Below are 18853 nucleotides of genomic sequence, written 5' to 3' on the forward strand. Positions count from 1 at the left end.
TAGTGGTCCCGCCCCGCAGACGCACAGGGAAGACCCGGGCTGACAAGTCCCCAGCGGCGGCCGCGCGGGGAGGGGCGGGAGGAACTGGTAGGGCCGGGTCGGCTCCCTCTGGGAGCAGGGCCCTGGGAGGCGGGAGAGCTGGGAGTGCGCTCGCTCTCGCGGCCAGCCGGCCCGAGCTGCGGTCCCAGAGACTCTGTCTCTCGGGGGTCCACAAACGCCCCAGGCCTGCCAAGCTTGCCCCATTGCCCGCAGGACTTCTGCCTCCTTTCTAGTCTGGCTGCAGAGAACCAAGCAGGCTTGGGAGCAGGTAGGGGAGCCAGGCCTCTGCCCTCCTCCTCCTTCTGTTTTCTGGAATAGAGGCCCACCTCTCCCAGAGAGGGAATGCGTGGGGAAGAAGGGCTGAGAGAGTCTGTGCAGAGGTCACTGTGTGTCACCCAAGCTAGTCATCCACCCTGGCCCACACCTACCCAGCAACACCCTTCCTACCCCTACCCTTAGTCCCCAAAGGGCAAAGACTGGAAGGGACCCAAGCTTGCTTCTCTTTTATTGAAATGTATTTTCTGGGCAGTACCCACCTACCTAACTCAGTGTGGCCTCTTTGGCACTGAAAGCTGGAGAATAAAAAAACCAGTAAAAAAAATAAGCCTGAATTTTTCTGAGTGCATAGTGCATGAGAACTAAAGGCCTTTGGTACACAAGAACTGTGGGGACAGTGGGTGGGAGGGTAGGGGCTAGGGGTGGCAAAAGCTTGACCCAGGGGTCTCAGGGAACTGGGCACAGGCTGCTATAGATGAAGTGGCCAATGACCAAGGCCAGCATCTCTGAGGTGCCACTCAATGCCACAATGAAGGGGGCCTGGGAGGCATAGTCAGCTTGAAGGCGGCGGAGAGACAGCTGTAACATGGCCAAGGCCAGCAGGCTGTTCTGCACCCCTACCTCAATGCTAACTGTCCGCCGCTGGGCCACTGGCAACTTCAGGCATGCAGCCAGGCAGTAGCCCACCAGGAGGCCAACCAGGGGCACTGTGAAGCCCACCACCACAATGGGCAGCCTGACACCCACCAGGATGAAGACCCCCATGTGGTAGGCCAGGAAGAGGCCACCCAGGAGCAGTACAAAGCTGAAGGGCTTGATGACCTGCAGCAGCAGCTGGGAGAACTTGGGGAGCTTGGACTTGATCACCACCCCTGCTGCTATGGGGATGGCGATGAACAGCAGGGTCCCCAGGATCTTGGAGATGGGCACGTGGAGTGTTTCATGAATGCTGAGCAGACGGCTGTAGATAGCTGAGGACAGGGGCAGGAAACCAGTGGCAGCCACTGTTGAGATGAAAGTCATGGAGATGGCCAGGGTGACATCCCCTCCAAGGAGGAGGCTGAAGAGGTAGCTCCCCCCGCCGCCAGGTGACGAGCAGGTGATGATGAGGCCCAGAGCCAGGGCCTTGGGCAGCATGAAGACCTTGGCCATCAGGAAAGCATAAAAGGGCATGACCAGAAACTGGCCCAGGAGACCCAGCAGCATGGGCTGGGGGCTCTGCAGGAGCCCCTTCAGAACCTCGAGTTCCACTTTGCACCCAAATGTACACTTGTTAACAAAGATAAGAGGCAGGAGCAAATAGAGTATTGGGTTCTCTGAGAAGTGGACTAGGTCGGTGCCAAGGGTGGCAGGGGTGTCTTCAGCAGGCAAGACCTTGATGCAGAAATCTCTCCGCTCCTCAATCAGCATAAATGGGGCCTCATGGGGATCCACAAGCTGGATGTGGAGTGGGGCTAGTCCAGGCAGGCCTGAGTGGATGCTCACCACAAAGCCGCCCCCACCACCCCAGGTTATGGCACTCACATTCTTGATGGTCAGCACCTCTGCGTCAAGGGAGGTGACCCTCAGGATGGGGCTGGGCCCTGTTGTGTTACCCTGGCCTGGGTACTGACTTGAGATCACAATGATGCCCTCGCTGTCCTCTGGGAACTCAAACTCCATGACAGAGCCATCCCCAATGCTCAAGTAGCAGCCCCCTGTCAGTGGCATGGTATCGCCCAGAGCTGTGCTGTGATTGGCACTGGCTATTCCCTGGGCCCCATATGGCAGGCTGAGAAGCAGCAGGGCAGCCCTGAGCATGCCTAGGAGACCTGGGCAACCATCACCCTCTCCCAGGCCAGACCACCACTGGGTGCTGCCCCTGCCCCTCCTAAGCACCATGGCTGCTACCAAAGGATGGTGTGCCCAGGCGCGCTGTGCCTTAGGAGAGCAGCCCTGCTGGTGCTGCCGGGTGGTCCTGAGAAGGGTCCATGGGTGAGGCCTGGCCCTGTGTTGTCTTCTTTGATGGCAGAGCTCTTCCTGAGGAGAGAAGGGACAGAGAGAGATGGCTGGTGAGGGCGAGCAGCTGTGAGCCCAGAAGCATGGGCATCTGGAAGCTCACTTCTGGGAGACTCAACAAGACTTCTTGCCCCAAGCCAAGGAACGGCAAAGCAATCAATGCCTATTGCTGGCATCTGAGAGCCGCTTGGCTGTGCCTTACACCAGCACTGCTGTCTCAAGCCTCCTATCCCTCACCCCAAGGGGCCACCTACAGACAGTAATTCCTGTTCAGCTACTGATACCTGCTGATTTCCCTGGGCTTGCACAGTCAGCACAGTAACCATAAAGAAGTCCTGATACCAAAGGATTCAGGAGAGTCACCTCCCATCCTGTCACTGCTAGCCTGTTCTCCACTGGCTATGAGACACAGCTATAGCGAGGGTTGCAGTGATACTACAACCAGGATGAAATCTCTGAAAGGCTGCCCAGGGATGATAAGGAGACAAACTGATGACAGCAAAAGGTGCTGATGGGACTTGGGCCAGATCTGAGAAGCCATCAGAGAGCAGGTTAGGGCAATTGAGTGCCTCTGCCTGGTGGAAATTAGCCAGCAAAGTGGCATGGGCAGTGAGTGACCATGCAGCCAAAGGCCCCAGGGGCTTATGTCCACCACCAACATGTACTTGTGAACAGTGCTGCTGTGGCTGCCTCGTCTACCCGACCTGTTGACAGCGGCGAGATGGGGGTCCTGGGGGAAGCAGGTCTCCTCTTCCCAGGGAAGCTGCCAGAAGGGGCAGCAAGAGGGAGTCAAATAGGGCCACATGTCTGTTGGGGTCTTCTCTTTCTGTCAGAGCTTCTACTCCTCTGGCAGTCCCCAGAATTTGAGCTCCAAGTGCTACTGTGTCACACCTGAGAGGCTCTGCTTGGAGTTCAGGGGCTCCTCCCCATGCCCACATGGTCCCTAACCAAGCCTGAAACTCTCAGTAGAGCTATGAGTATTTCTAGGGGGGGCGGGATGCCTCTGGGTGAAAGAAGGTTTGCTTCCTTCCAATTCTCAATTTGGGCAGCCACTACCCAACGTCACATCACCTGCTGGAACTGGGGCAACCAGGATGAGGACAGAGTTGTTTTTCATCACTACTGTTGGTTGCCTTATGCCCTGCAGTCCCAGTCCTGGAATAGGTCTCTGCCTCTCTGGATCCTATCAGTTTTTGGCCCTGGAACCCCCTCATCTGAGACTGGAAAGCAGGGGACATAGAGGGTGAAGGGCAGGTTAAGCAGAAGGCTCATCCCTGGGAAAGTCTGTCCCTACCCCTTGGGCACACCATGGCCTCTACCAGTTTGGAGTTTGGGTCACTTACCCTGGAGGCCTTGGTTCAGCCTCGCGTTCCACTGAAGGAGGCAGAAAAACCAGGGAGTGTATGAGGAGCAAAGTGGAGGGGAGTCACAGGGAAAAGATGAAGGCACCTGGGACTGAAGCCACCGGGGTGGTGTGAACCAGTTCAGAAAGGAAGGAGGCGAAGGACCACCCACCCTATCCTAACAGTAAGGCTTGCGGCTTTGAGTCACATTAAGAGGTGTCTGGCCCAGATTCCACAGCAGTTCTGCTTGACGGATTTTGAGCAGATACGCCCCAAGGGCGGGGAGAGAGCCCCGGGCCAGCCTTGTTTCCCACGCCGGCCGAGCGTTCCGTGTTGGGGCAGTTGGCGGTGCTGACCAGGGCTCCCCCCTACCTGGGAGTCCGGAAGTTGCCGGAGTGGGTACGAGCAGAGCTCGGGCACGAACCGGGGAGGGAGGGAAGAAGGGGCGCGCCGGCGCTGGGCTCTCGCTGCGGCCCCGCAACCGGCAGGCCGGCGACCAGTCCCGGCGGTCCCGGGGTCGCGGTGGGGCTGCCCTCACGCCGCTCCCAGGCCCAGCGACAGCGTCCTTCCCCGGGCGGGCGAGCACGGAACCCGGCCGGGGCCAGAGGCCGCCTTCTGCCCGCCCTCTCCGGCCCGAAGATCTCACCTACCACCGCCGCCCCAGAGCTCGGCGCGGGGGCCAGCGCCTGCCGGACCGGCGGACGCCTGCGAGCTCCGCCCGCCGGGGCCAGGCCCCGCCCCGCCCCGCCCCGCGGCGGCGGCCCGCTCACCCCTAGCGACTTGGGCTGGTTCCGGCCGGGTGTGACGTCTGCGGGGGCGAGGAGCCGGCGCGACTGCGCAGGCCGGGCAGCTTTCCGGGCTGCTGCGGCAGGAGTGCCCGGGAACTGCCACTAGTGGCGGGAGGCCGGGGTCAGGCGCGGCTTAGTTCCACCTTTCTTCTTGCAGGCATTGACCAAGCGCCTCTTTCCGTACTGTGGAGCACCTTTCAGAACTAGGCGTTGGCACCACCAGCTAGGTCAGCAGGCTTCACGGAACAGGAATGCAAAGTGGGCATACGGATGGGCAAAAAGGTGGTGAGGGTGTAAAAAGGGCATGGGAATACAGTAAGCATGTACGGAGTCGAAGGGGGTTTGCATATTCCCAGAGGCTGGGGGGCAACTTCAGTCAGTACCCTGGTAACTCCGTGGCTACCCAGTGCTCTGGAGGAACCTCCTGTTGCGGCTCTGATGGAGGCCGGTGGGCTCCTGAGTTGCAGGTACTTGCCCCCAGGGAGGTACACAAGGCACAAAGCTGAGAATGTCCAAAACAAAAAACCATAGCGTCTCTAGCTTTTCAAATATTATAAATTTAATGAAAAATCCCAACTTACCCAAATACACTTATTTAAAAGTTCATGTTTGTGTTTTATCAAGTTCAGATTAGAACCTCCAGCTGATATGTAAGTAGATATACACATGGTGGGGGGTGCATGCTCAAGAGGCTTTATGTCAGGGTGGTCAAGAACATTCAGAGGCCATAGCTGTAAGCTGTTCTTTAGCTTCAGAGGACCAGTAAGGCATAAGCTATTTGTGTTGTGGACTTGGTGTGCTGGAACGTTCATGCTCTCCCTCTCAAATGGGGTTGAGGGGTCTTGGTGGAGCAGGCTGGCACGAGTAAGAAGGCTGGGCTTGGCACCTGCTGTGTTGAAGACTGCAGTTTGCAAAAGAGCAGTGGGGATGGGGCTATCCGAGGACTGGGTAGAACTGGCTGGAGGAAGGGGATGCCTCAGCTGGAAGCAGCCAAGATGTGTCCTCCTTGGAGGAAACCTGTGTGTTTGTATTCCAACCGAAGGGGAGTGGTGCCAGGGGTCATGGAGAGCGAATGTATTCAGAAGGCTGCTCCTCATTATTTTCAGTGACTTCAGCTTTCCCTGAAAGGCCAGAGTGGCCCAGTGGGGTGTTTGACATGAGAAAATTTGGGGGCCTTCCCTGCTGGAAAAAGATGGCTACATTAAAGCTAAGAGAGTGTCCATAGTTGGTTTAAGAGATTAATTTACCCCAGAAGAGGAGGAAGGGCTCTTACACATCAGTCAAGGATATCTAGTTCCCAAAGAGAAGTCATCTGGATTGAGCAAAGAGATAAACAACCTAAATATAATTCAGATGGGACACCTGCCACCATATTATGTAATAGGATCATGATGGTGATGTGACCCTGAGATGTGTGCCCACCTGCTGCTCTCCAGGCAGGAATCTCCAAAGATACTATGTGATAAGCACACATGCATGGAAGGCACATTCTATGCAATCACAAATATGGGATGCATTTCGTATTTAACAGGGAGGTATAGTGACAATCATTTTTGCCTACCCAGCATCAGGTCACAGCACCTCAATTTTCTTTTTGGGGAAGCATAGCTCCTCTTGGTACACAAGATTTGCATGTGGATGACCCCTGTGTTGGACGCTGGAGTGGGCATGTGCCCATGGGTATCAGAGCCACACAGACTGATGCACAGAAAAGCCCATAATCCACTCTGGACCAATGAGAGTTAGGGCTTGTACTGAAGTGTTGGGTGGGTGGGAGCTCTTTTTGCTGTGGTTGCTAGACTGGGACCTCTACTATTGCTCCCCCTGCCTGGAGAAGACAGCATGTTTGACAAGGAAGCAAGTAGAAAATCAGATCCAAGACTTGGAGAGCTCCTGTCCTGATGACATTTTTGGAGCTGGAATCACCAATGGGCATTGGGGTCCATTATAAGAACAATATGACTCCCTGCCTGTCATTATTTTTGCTTATGCCAGTTTGAGTTGGCATTCTGGCACTTGTGATGTCCTAACTTCCAAAGGATAGGTTTTGGCTGGGGCACCCTGGTGGAGGGCTGTGGGATATATAACACTTGACCTCTAGTTTGGAAACTTGTACAGGCTACACTCTTCACCACTATCAGCTTCTGAGTCTGCACTGGGCCTAGTGGGAGCTAAAGCTGGCCTGCTGTTCTGTGTGCCTCTAGCAAGGGCACAGCCCCCTGAGGAGTTAGGAGCCATTGCTGGGGCACAGTCCTGAGATCCCAGCAGGTGAAAGGGTGTGTGACCCAGGACAAGCACTTGGTGAATGTCCTAGGAAGGTCAGGCACTCACAGCAGTTGAGGCACAGTGGGGCTTAAGTGCTTCCCAGCCTTGCCCTGTGGACCTTCAGTGAGATTGTGTTCATCTGAGCCAAGCTACTGGCCTTGTGGAGCCCCACCTATCTAGCTTCTAACCTCTGGCTCCAGTGAAATTCTCCCTCAGCTTGCCAGGGACCTTTAACCTCTTCTGGAAATGGGGATAACAGCAGTCCTTTTTGCTTGGGTTGTCATGAGGATTGAGCAGGTAATGTGTATAACTGGGGTGCTGGCGAAAGAACTAAGGTTCAATTAGCTTCAACATATTGGGTTGTGGCGGGTGAAGAGGAAACGCTGGCCCCATGTTGATCGCTGTGGCAGCTCTGATGGGCACATGCGAACTCGTTTTCTCTACTTTGGGGGATGTTTAAAAGATGAATACATGTCTACTACTATAATAGTGGATACATGTCATCATACATTTGTCAAACCCACAGACTGTATACCATCAAGAGGGCACCCTAATGTCAAGTCTGGGCTTCTGGTGATGACTGTGTCAGGAGAGGCTGGGTAGGTGGTAATCTTTCTGTACTCTCTGCTCAGCTTTGGTGTGAACCTAACACTTCGCCAAAAAAGGAAAAGTATTAAATTGAACACATGTAAAGTGCTTGCCACAGGGTCAGGCACAGCGTTAGCTTCTTTGATCACCATCTCCTGAGCCCTTCTCAAGTCTCCACCGCCCTGACCCGTCATGGCCTTGCTATCATGCCCACAGCCTCTAACTTCTGTCTGTTCCATAAATGCTTTGTTTGCACGCTGGCAGCATCTGACTCCCAGAAGCAGGACTTTTAAGACCCTTGGCTCCACCACGGCCCTCTTGAGATTGCCTGGCTGGCGACCCAATTCTTTATAGCTAGGAGGTCCAAACCTCCTTCTCTGAGCACTCCTTTTTCTGACCCCTGGCTGCTTCTGCACCCCCAGATGTGCTACTCCAGCGAAACTCCTTAGTTTCCTGCTGAATGAAGGATATAACTAAGCTGCTAGAAATGCCAAGTAGCCCACATGACCCAGCCCTTTGCAGCCCTAATTTCAAAGGTGTCCAAAGTCGAGTGTGACACACTAGCTCTTGAGGGAGGCCGGGGTAGCAGGTTAGGCAACTGGGCTGGTTTTAACCCCCATTCCTGTCCCTGTAGGTCCGCACTGTGGATAAGAGTCGGTGAGTTTCCTGAATCCCAGAGGGCAGAATCATCTCTCCCAGGAAGGCTATGGGGATGGCAGCTGGGAAGCCATTCTGTTTACTGCCTGAGTCACAGCTCAGCCACAGCAGGACCTGTCTGTGGCAGGAGCCCTGGACACAAAGGCTATCTGCTAAGGCTGTGGGGACAGGTACGCTGAGCCTCAGGGACATGTTCCTCCCTGCAAAGAGAATGCCACCCCTAACTCCCCACTAAATGCACTTAATTCCATTGAGGGCCACCAATTTATTAAGAGGTCATTTAGAAGGCAGGCCCTCTGACAAACCGCAGGAGCTGCCACCTGCTGAGCTAGGGGCCGAGATCAGGCTTGCTATGCCTTACAGCCCCAGCTGGCCTGGCTCGAAGGTGGCCCCTTCCTGCAGGAAGTGAGGCAGCAGGCAAGAGGCAGTAAGGTTCCCAAAGCAGCTGGAAACAGGATTAGCCTACAGAGCAGCGAGAGGCTCTGGAGGAAGATATTCTGGAAGATGCCCCACACTTCTGGAGAGCTGCTGCCAGACTTGGGCAGTGAGGGGGCGAGCGCCAGGGCCCTTGTGGCTGGGGTGCGTGGGGATCAGGTGGGGGCTGACAAAGGGAGGCAGCTTTAGGAAAAGGACATGGGTACCTGAGTCCCCCTGACAGAGCAAGATGGGACCGGTCCTGCAGCCCCCACACTCTGGCCACTGGTCACCACCTTGGGGCCCCAATGTTGGGGCAAGAGAGCACTTGTGGCTGGGCATGGAGTCAGTCCTCAGCCCTGCCCTTGTGCTGCTGCCACCGCCGCCGCCGCCACCACCACCTCCCTTGCCTGCTGCTTGTGCTTGGCTGGCTAGCTGGCCGTGGTCCTCTTCGGGACACAGCCTTCCATGTCCAGTGCCCCGGGCCAGCCTTCATACTTATTGGTGTGCTTGCTGTTCTTCATGTGCTGCGGGGCGGGGGGGGGGGAGGCAGGAAGTCACGGTCGCAGCCCTCAGTCCCCTTGTGGCTGTGTCAACCAGCTGTGCACCCAGTGTAATCGCCCCCTCTGTCTGTCCCAACAGTGGTCTCCCCCTCTCACAGATGGAGTGGGGGGCCAACTTCTTTGCACTTATTTGAGCCTGGCACACAGCAGGAAGGTAAGAAGGGAGTGTGTGCTTTCCCACCCTCACCTAGCCCACAGGGAGCTGCTAGAAGCTGCAGGAAGAGCAAGGCCGGAGGGGGAATGTTACTTCTGTGGGGACTGAGCTATTCTTTTGACAACCAGAGCTTTCTGGAAATCACTAGAACAGCGTGTTTGCTTTGTGCTGCTCTGGGGAACAGGGTTTGGGATACTATGGCTTTCACAGGGCTGGGAGCCTCCCAGAGATGACGATGGTACCTGAAGCAGGCCAGCCCCTCACAGGGGGCCTGACATATGTGGCCCAGAGGAGCAGCCAGGGGGCAGCCAGGGCCAGTGGGAGGACAACATGCAGTGTGGACTGGGGCACTGGGTTTTGGGAGAATGGGACAGGACTGAGCATCTTGAAGGTGTCTGGGTGGAAGACTTCTTAGTTGTGAGTCTTGACAATGGGGAAGCTTTGCTATTTAAAGACCCTTTAGGATGAAATCCATACAGGACAGGATGGTTAAAAGTATAGATAGTAAGGGGGCCAGGGCCACTGGGGGTATGGCTGCTGGGTCAGAATTCAGGGAAGGCTGCAGCATGAGCAGAAAGGGTCCTCAAAGGATTATGCAGAAGGGGTGGGCAGACTGCAAGGCTCCTCTCCACAGGTACCTGCTCAAAGGGGCTCTTGTTCTGCACACCCTTGGCCCCCACGAACACCCAGCTGTCCCGGAAGGCCACATCCTTGATGTTCTTGCTGCCCAGATCACTGAAAAGCTTCCTGGTCTCTTCATTCATCCTGCCGCACAGAAAGAAGAGATGTGAGCCATAGCCAGAGAAGAGAAAGGCTGAGGCGGGCCCCGACAGGCACTTACTTGGTGGCTGGGTCATCGTAGGAGGCCACGAACACCAGGGTACCTTCATGCAGTGGCCGGATAAACTTCAGCAGATCGTTGACATCTGGGGGCACAGGCCCCATGGGACACAGCATCAGGCACCACTGAGCATCCCTCCCACACCAGCCCTGTTCTCCAAGAAGGGACCAGGCCAGGGACACACCCCAAAGGGTTACCAAGTGAGTGAAGGGACAAACTGGCAGACGAAGCAGGGCCATCCCTATGACCGTACACCTGTCCCACCCCCAGCTTTTCAAGACCTAAGGAAGTACTCAGGAAGCCCCCAGTGAGTGGACAGGGAAAAGACACCCAGTCATTCCACTGCAGTCAAAGGACAGGAGGCCACAGCTGCCACTCACCTCCTGCCCACATGTCGAAGGCCCGGGCCTCAATGAGCTCACCGCTGACTCCTGAGTCGAGAGGGAGAAAGGGGTCCTGCTGGGTGAGTTGCCAGGGCGGCTCCACCTACTACACAGCCCTGCCAGACCAGACTTAGGAAATGGCAGTGGCTACAGGATGTAGCCCTTCTGGAAGTGTTTCAAACATCCTCCATATTCGTGCCCCATGCATGCTGCTTGTTCAGACAACTGTGGCCCACTCAAAGCTGCAGAGCTTCTGCCTTGCATTGAATACCCTCCAGGGGCTCCCCATGAAGCACCCCCTAGCTTCTCGTACACTTGTAGGTCTGTGCTGCTACCATGCTTTTGTTCATTGGGTCGCTTCTTCTGTGGAGCCTTCAGCTTGCACAGACCCCTTCCCAGGCTTCCCTGGGAATTCTCAGATGGGTGGAGTGAGGCAAACACCCAGATGCCTCCACATGGGGCAGAAGGGTGGCAGGTCACAGCATGGCTGCACTTCTCTAGCCTGAACAGACCCCACGTCCAAGGGGGCTCACCGTTCACCAGGGCAATGTTCAGTCCGCGGCCCACGTTGTCCTTGACACTGCTCATGAGCCTGGCGGGAGGACAGAGCCCTCGCACAGCTCCTAGCCCCCATTCTTCCCCTCAGCCACCCCCGGCCACCCTCCAGAGCTCACATCTTGTCCTCCAGGCAGATCTTGGGTCCAATGACATTGGCAGCCCCGCTGACTACACGGAAAGCCAGGTGCTCCTCAGGACACGGCTGGGGCAGGCCACACTTGTACTTCCTGGCTCGAGGCTCTGGGCAGGGACAGCAGGGGTGACCCACGGGCCTGGCCCTCAGGTCACCCGAGATCTGAGAGGGGGAGGCCAGGACCAGCGTATAGGAAGGAATGAGTGACCACAGAGCAGGGAACTGGTGGGTGTATGGTTCAGGCCAAGGCCAGGGATACTTCCACAGACACTGTGAATCCTGGGAAGCTTTTCTGCCATTGGTGGGAGAAGAAAAAGGAGGCACGAGGGCTGGCCTGGGCCTTGGCCCTACGAAGAATACAGCCCAGAGGAGGAAGGGGCAGATGGGAGGGCAGCCCCACCAGACCACAGGAGAGCAGCAGGTGCAAAGAGAGCACCTGGTTCCCAGGGGGTGGAGGTGGGAGGATAGGACTAGGACAGTCTCTGTTAAGGTTGAATTTTGTCCCTACAAGAGATATGTTGAAGTCTTAACTCCCAGTACTTCAGAGTGTGACCCTATTAGGAAATAGGGTCATTGAAGACACAATTAATTAAGACGAGAGCTTCCTGGATTTCCCTGGTGGGCCCTAAATGCAGTGACAAGTGTCCTTATAAGAGACAGAAGAGGACAGACACAGTCACAGGGGAGGCGTCCACACGGCGACAGAGCAGAGACAGGAGTGATGTGGCCACAAGCCAAGGGCCCTGGGGCCCCCCGACGCTGGGGGCGAGGAAGGACCCTCCCCTGGAGCCTCTGCAGGGAGTCCCGCCCTGCCCACACCGTGGCTTCAGGCTTCTCGCCTCCAGAACTGGGAGAGAAGAAATCTCTGTTGTTTAAGCCGCCTGGTGTGTGGTGATCTGTCATGGCCACCCCAGGACACTGACACAGATTTTGAAACCAGGAAGTGGAGGGCTGCTGCAACCAATCTCCAAAACTGGGGGAATGGCTTTGGAACCGGATGATGGGGAGAGGCTGTAGAGTTTGGAGCTGCATGCTAGAAAAGGCCTAGACTGCCTTGAGAGACTGTTGATAGGAATATAGCTGTTAAAAGTAATTCTGGTGAGAACTTAGAAGAGAGAAGAGCAGTAGAGAGAACTTCTGTCATCTTGGAGAATGCATATATCATCATGACCACAATGTTGCTAGAAATGTGAACATTAAAGTTGCTTCTGGAGAGACTGCAGATAGAAATGAGGATGTTGGAAGAAAGACTTGGCCAGATTATTTTCTAGTGTTTTGTGGAAAGTAGATTCTTCTCAGGCCTTGAGACCTAATGGCATTTGCCCTACTGGGTTTCAGACTTGTTTGGGACTATTTATTCTAGTTTCTCCATTTTGGAATGGGAATGTCTACCCTATGCCTCTCCCCCAGTGTATTCTTGGAAGAGGTAACTTGTTTTCTAGGTTCACAGCAAGAGCCCCAGTGGGCCATGATGGCTAGTTTGGGGAGGGATGGAGAACAGGAATGCTGGAGGACTGGGACGGGCACAGGGGAGGAGCAGGGAGGTGAGAGGAGCCTTACCTGCAGTCACTGAGTCCTCTGGGCCTGTGGGTATAGAGAGTTGTTTCTGTTAGTGTGGAAGCCTCCTGGGGCCTGCAGCAGGGCAGCCTGGCCCTACACCATGAAGTCAAGGTGGAGGGGCAGTTAGGCTCAGGCACATTCCTGCTCAAATCTCAATGACGTTCAGATGCAAAGCTCCCTGCTCCAGGAAAACGGTAAATCAGAATTGTAACAAGTACTTAGGTGACCTGTCACCAGTAAGAAGGGTCGAGTGCCTCCCCATCTCATAGCCCAGTGGAGGACCTGCAAGGAGCAAGCAGGGAGCAAGCCCTTCTGCCCCTCACTCAGACCCCACTGACTCCACCTGGACACAGAACTGTGATTAGTGGGGCCTGGCATTCCCATGTGAAGCACCTGGGTGGGTGGGGGCAGGCTGTGCCAGGTGCCTCCCGAGACAGACTAGTGGCAGCTGGAGGTGGCTGGCCAGGAAACATGGTCCACCCCCTGGAGCCTCAGCCCCCAGGCCCGGGCAGCCACCCCGGTGACCTCCATGAGGAGGCGGGGAAGGGGCCCACACTCACTGGTGAAGAGTTGCTGGATGCGAGGGAAGCCGCCGCCAGGCCCACCTCGGAGGACGCTGACTATGATCCAGGTGAGGCCCGCGACGACGACCAGGGCCACGATGCGGAGGGGGCCTGGAGGCGAGACAGACACAGGCGAGGCCACCTCAGAGGCCAGTGAGCTGGGAATGACCCTCCGGCCTGCCATGACTGGATCTTCCTGTCCCCTTGGGAAGAAGTGACCAGAGGACAGGAAGGCGGGAACGTCCGGCCACCCCACCAGGCCTGAGAGGGGAGCTCGGGCTCCTGGCAGGTGGAAGGAGGACTCTGAGTCCAAGGCTCTCCACGTGGTTCTCCTTGGCAGGTGTGGAGGCGCCTTCCAGAAGTCACTGCTCGAGAGAGCCCCAGGGCTCCCCCAGGAGTCCCCCAGCTTCCTGTCTCCGAGGCTGCCAACAGGTTTGTGTCCCACCCGCTCTGTCCTCTTTTCGTCCTGCAGTGATGGAGGAGGCGGCCCCTACTCCCTTTGGGGACCAGTCCCTCACCTGCTGAGAGCTGGAGCCCGAGCTCTCCCCCCTGCTCAGACTCCCTGTCAGAGCGCTCGTTCTGTCTCACCGTTTCTCCTGGAGGTTCAGCGGCACCTCCTGTCCTAAGGCAGCACGGAGGGGAAAGCCCTCCGTCAGAGTCACCTCCCTCCAGCCGCTGACCACTCACCCTGGCCCTCCTCTTCCCCACCAGTTCCTCGAGTCATCCACTCGCTGTGTCACCTGTCGGCCCTGCTCTGGTCTTCCTTGACCTCTCGGTTGGCTGCCCAGGACCTCCTGCTGGAGATACGCCCGTGGGCGCTGGCTTCCAGGGCAGCACACTCTAACCCTGGCTGGACACTCGCCCCTCTCTGCTTAGATCATCTTCGCCCCTCTCCCCCCTCGCGTTCCCTGAAAAGCTGGGCTTTCCCAGGCTTCTGTCGGAGTACCTTCTTTTCCTGTCCTCTACTTTCCCTCTCCGTAAGGTGCTCTCACTTACTCTTGGCCTCCGATTCACCCCCACGGAGCACTGACTCTGTTCTCCTGCCCCAGTCGCTATGTTCTTGAGGCCACACCCTCCCAGCCAGTTCCTCCAGGAGGCCTCCTCTGGGGCACATCTGTAACACTGCAACCTTGGCAAGCTTGGATTTCAGTTCTGGAGTTCTGCTCTCCACCCCCAACCTGTCCCTCCCCAAGCCGTGCCATCTTCACTGTAATGGTCCAGCTGACAGCAGGGCTGGCGCCACTTTTTGTGCAAGTCCACCGCCACTCCGGTCAGCCTCTCCTCGAAGACCACGGCTCCCCACCTCGCTATACTGCACCCAGCCGCCAGGCTCCCTGGAACCCCTCTCCCACAACTCATTTTCCAACCAGGGGCCAGTTCTCCGAGTTGGGAGAAGTGTACTGTCCTAATCTTCACCTCACAGCTTAGGAAGCTGAAGTCTTTGGAGGTGAAAGGACTCAGTCAAGGTCACAGAATGAGTGTGCAGAGCTCTCCGTCTCCAAAACCAAGCCCAGTAGTCCACCGGGGGCCTCCAGACACAGACCTCTGTACACCTGGGACTCCAGCCGGGTCCCCTTTCCAGCCGCCTCCCGTTCACTGTGGAAGGCACTCACCGGCCAACCTCATGTCCAGTTCTCTCACTGGGGTGGGGCCGCCAGCAGGCGCACTGTTTGGAGGCCGTGCGCTCCGGGGGCAGCAAAGCAGAAGAGCAGGTTTGGGGGGGCGCAATCGGTGCACCGACTTGTTCGTCCAACCCCCTGGCCAGGCTCCTCGGGAACGCGGAGAAAAGCCCTACCGGGACAGTTGAGGGCCTCGGGAACCCGTCGGCTCGCGACAGTGCCCACGGGAGCCTCTGGACCTGGGAGGTGGAAATGGTTCTCGGGGACTCAAGCCCCTCCGTGGGAGGCCCCGAGCTCGGGCCGCCTTCCCGGGCCTGGTGGCGAGCGACACGGGCTGCGCCGGCCGGAGACTTGCCTGACCGTGGGTAGATGCGAGCTCGGTGGCGGGCCGCCCTGGAAGGCCAGCCGTCCAGCTCTGCCGGGAGCGGGGGAAGCAAAGCAGGAACGCTACGCGTCCCGACAGGTCCCGCAATGGCGGCCGGGGGCGGGGCCCCAGCCCACCGGCGGCACGCCAACCGCCCGCTCCCGTTCCCCCGCCCGGCCCCCGGATGGGAGGGGCCGCGCCCGCTCCGCTTCTGACGTGCGCACAGGGCTCCTATGGCCCCGCCCCCACCCGCGAGGGCCCCGCCCCGAGGTCTACCCTCAGACCCCTTCCTTCGGGCTGGGGGACGTTCGAGCCCCGCGATCGGATTCCCGAAGCCTGGATAGGTTCCGAGAGGCGGGCAGATCTGGGGGCATAATTAGAAATTATTTTAAAGTTGATATATGTGCTTAAAGGACGTGGTGGTCCAGAAGAGCACACAGGGGAAACCACTAGAATGCGACGAGACAGAGGCGACCAGGCTCAGCCTTCCAACCTTTCCCACCAAGCCTGTTGTCTAAGTGCGTTCACACTCAGGATTGCTCTGATGATGGGAGGAGCGTCTCGACGGCCCCACTGAAAAGCTCCTGCTATTCCTCTGGCCTCCTTCAGGAAGGCCTCCCTGACACCAACTGCACCCTGATCACCTCCCACATTGGCAGAGCTGCAGCCACCCTTTAGCTGGACCCATCTTTCTTTCCGGTGGGCGGTAGCTGGGTGGCAGGAGAATCGCAGATACATCCATGCCCTCTGACCTTGACCCCACTTACAGGAAGAACTTTTCTAAGAAAAAATCCAAGATACCAAGAATGCCTATAGAGACAGACAATGACAGTAGAATCCAGTAGCTTCTACTCTGGCATACAGAACAGCCTCTCATCTTCCATAACAAGATGAAGGTAATCAGTTTCAGGACCCTGCTGCTGCAGTCAGGAGTATTTGGCTTCTGTCATGAAATTTTAGATCAGAGATAATGCTTACCATATGCCAGACTCTCACGTATTTGTGAGGATCAAACCTTGGGCACTGTGCCCTCCTAAGTAGGTTTTCCTGCTTGTAGTTGTGGGACCCAGGAGAAGGAAGTCCCAGCTACTCACACTCTTGGGTTGCCAGTCACTGGGCATGTGACTGGTACTTCTTAGAGGACAGTGTTAACATCTTGCTCAGAGCAGGCATTTTGGAAAGGCTGGTTTAATGAGTCCCCATGAGGGTCCAGGGCACATCCACCATTCCCAGAGGTACCTTATGAGTGATGGGCCAGAGGCCTGGGATTCTTCTGTGCCTTGTGGTACTTCCCTGGGTGCCTTGCACAAGTACCTTATTTTCCTCCAAGACTGTTTCTCAATGGGGATGTACAGAGGATTAGACTTTCATGTCACAGACACTCATGTCCCTGCCCTAATGCAGGGAAGCAGTGTGAGGCAGCAATATGTCCTCTGGGCCCCCTTACCTGTGGCCCAGTGTTGCTCCCCTAGCTGAGGTGCCAGTTGGCTGATTTATCTTGGGTCCTTACATATCTGCCTGTTTAGGCACCAGAGTTGAGGTGACAGTTGATTCTCTCACCTGGTAACTTCCCCTTCCTCAGTGTAGACGTGGAGTGCTGAGCTGGGCCTGCATGCTTATGCCCCAGTGTAGGCTCCTCATGCCTCTATCCCAGAGTAGGTACCCAGAGCTGAGGTCACAGTTGGTGGCTCTCAATTGGGCTGTCGTGTCTTTCTTCTGTGTAGGAATCCAGAGCTGAGGTGACAGTTGACTTCCCCTACCTAGTCCTTCATGTCCCTGCTTGTTTAGTGACTCAGAGCCAAAGTGATAGCTGAATGACCTCAGTGATCCCCCATTCTCCTTTTCAGTATGGACATCAAGATTTGTGCTTTCAGTTGACCATCCTCACCTGGGCCCTCATGTCTCTGCCCCAGTGCAGGCAGCCAGTGTGAAGTGATAGTTGATGGTCCCCAGTGGGACCTTATACCTTGCTCAGTCCCTCCTCCTCCTTCCTAGTGTACAGATCAATGCCCCAGTATACAGCACCCAGATCTGAGTTGATTGCCCTCACCTGGGCCCTGGGCCTGTCACAGTGGAGACACTCAGATCCTCAGATCAGATTGGGAGGTTCCCACACACCTCCCTGTGCAGTCAGCACATGCTGAGGGCCTGGGAGGAGCCAGTGAATCCCTCCTTCACTCAGGGCTCCCATGCTTCTGGAGCGTCCTTCTAGGTGATGCCATGTCAGCTGACTCCCCAGGGGAGGGCTACCCTAGCACACTGCTCTGCTAGTCCCCCAGTCTGTAAACATGTGGGGCTCTGAACACAAAGACCCCTGCGGGGTGAGGAAGGGCCCCTGTCCTTTATTTGCTCTGAGATCCATAGGCAGTTCCAGGATGGTGGGCTGTGGCTGCTGGGGACTTGGATGGCTCATGGTCACCCAGTGGCAAGGCATGGCTGTGTGTTCAGGGACCTGCTTCGCCCCCTCCCAGTCTACCTACCATCTTGGGCCTTTTGGAGCCCATTGCAGGCCTGTGGCTGCAGACCCTCTGTACGTTACCGAGGAGCCTGTGAGCCACTAGGCCATTTGCCAGCTGCCACTGCTCCTTCTCCAGGAGGCACCGCACTCTCCCCTCCCGCCCCCACCCTGGGGCTGAAGCGTGACCTCCAGTCCTGTCCACCTGTAGCCTTCCCAGCTGCTCTGTGTGGACCTGTGAGGGACCAGGAGATTCAGATTCCATCCAAGGAGTCACTTAATGGTCTGTGACCTGCCTCTGTCCCTTCAAGTTCCTTCCTCATTCAGCCAGACCCAGGTGAACTTGGTAATCACCCTCCTCCCCCAACCCACAGGAGATCAGGGAGAAAGAACAGCATCCAGGAGGCAGCTCATGTGTGCAGGAACATAGCATCCTAGCTTATGGCCTGGGGTCAGGACAGCACACCATTCAGAGTTCCTTGTCTCTGTATCACTCCTGCAGAGCACACCTCAGCCCAACCACAAGACCTGGGGTTCTGCCTGTCAAGCCACACTTCGGCTTCACCCTAACTGGGCTGATTCTTGCCACCCCAGCCAGGAGGAAACCATGCACTTAGGGCTAGGTGGTTCACAGTGGCAAAAGCCAAGGAGAGGGCTAGGTGGTTGGAGCAAATAAGCCCTGGGCAATTACCTTCCCAAGCAGAGGGGCCACAGGCTCAGCTAGAGGGAGGAGTCACGATGGCCAAGCCTTTCCTAACAGCCTGAGGGCCTTCCCCATCTGGGAACAGAGGCCTGGCAGCCTCAGGGCCCTGGTGTGTCCTCACTTCCCCTCCAGTCATTTGCTGGACTGCTGGTTTGGTCTCTCCATAGAACATGTGTACCATCTGATCATTCTGTTCCCAGCTAGCTCCATGTACCAGAACCCAGGCCATAAGTACAGGGACATGTCAATTCCTGCCATCTCCCTGGTGCTTGGCTGAGAGCAGATCTGGGGAGAGAGGGCCAGACAAATGCCCGGGGCTGCTGCCTTTGTTGGGAGTAAGCCAGGTCCCCCCAAATCTGTGTCTACTTAGAACCTTAGAATATGGCCTTCCTTGGTTAATAGGACGTTTGCCAAGGTGATTGATGTAAGTTGGGGGGAGGTCATACTGGAGCAGGTGGGCCCCCAAGCCAGTATGACTGGGGTCCTTGTAAGCAAAAACAGGAGACAGACACATACAGGGAGAAGGCTGTGTGAAGATGGGGACAGACACCAGAGTGACGTGTCTACAAGCTAAGGAAGGCCAAGGATG

The 18853-nt window shown here is 56.6% G+C and overlaps 2 protein-coding genes across 8 annotated transcripts; both read right to left on the bottom strand.

The window, feature by feature from the left end:
* Nucleotides 1–526: 526 nt before the first annotated feature.
* Nucleotides 527–4449, bottom strand: SLC10A3 (solute carrier family 10 member 3). 7 transcript variants are annotated; one of them, XM_037025072.2, is made up of 2 exons: nucleotides 4427–4449; nucleotides 527–2334 (listed from the first exon to the last, which is right to left on the bottom strand). In XM_037025072.2, the coding sequence occupies exon 2, from the start codon at nucleotides 2194–2196 to the stop codon at nucleotides 763–765; it is 1434 nt and encodes a 477-aa protein (XP_036880967.2). In that variant the 5' UTR covers nucleotides 2197–2334; nucleotides 4427–4449; the 3' UTR covers nucleotides 527–762. The 7 variants fall into 7 exon arrangements, with proteins under 7 accessions (XP_036880967.2, XP_036880964.2, XP_036880965.2 ...); XM_037025069.2 differs by lacking the exon at nucleotides 4427–4449 and adding an exon at nucleotides 4303–4397; XM_037025070.2 differs by lacking the exon at nucleotides 4427–4449 and adding an exon at nucleotides 4307–4391.
* A 532-nt stretch (nucleotides 4450–4981) lies between these two features.
* On the bottom strand, nucleotides 4982–14974 carry FAM3A (FAM3 metabolism regulating signaling molecule A). The gene is made up of 9 exons (XM_017666410.3): nucleotides 14737–14974; nucleotides 13121–13234; nucleotides 12561–12584; nucleotides 10984–11107; nucleotides 10843–10901; nucleotides 10307–10357; nucleotides 9927–10011; nucleotides 9724–9850; nucleotides 4982–8895 (listed from the first exon to the last, which is right to left on the bottom strand). The coding sequence occupies exons 1-9, from the start codon at nucleotides 14747–14749 to the stop codon at nucleotides 8800–8802; spliced, it is 693 nt and encodes a 230-aa protein (XP_017521899.2). The 5' UTR covers nucleotides 14750–14974; the 3' UTR covers nucleotides 4982–8799.
* Nucleotides 14975–18853: the final 3879 nt, after the last annotated feature.

The sequence above is a fragment of the Manis javanica genome, chromosome X (assembly GCF_040802235.1).
Source record: "Manis javanica isolate MJ-LG chromosome X, MJ_LKY, whole genome shotgun sequence".
NCBI lineage: Eukaryota > Metazoa > Chordata > Mammalia > Pholidota > Manidae > Manis > Manis javanica.

Bases quoted from the DNA above. Each gene is read 5' to 3' on its own strand.
- SLC10A3 (XM_037025072.2), bottom strand. From the start codon at position 2,196: ATGGTGCTTAGGAGGGGCAGGGGCAGCACCCAGTGGTGGTCTGGCCTG.
- FAM3A (XM_017666410.3), bottom strand. The intron at 12,585-13,120 runs GTGAGTGTGGGC...CTATACCCACAG, and splicing joins CATCCAGCAACTCTTCACCA to GCCCAGAGGACTCAGTGACT. The intron at 10,012-10,306 runs GTGAGTGGCAGC...CTGTGCCCCCAG, and splicing joins CTTCGACATGTGGGCAGGAG to ATGTCAACGATCTGCTGAAG.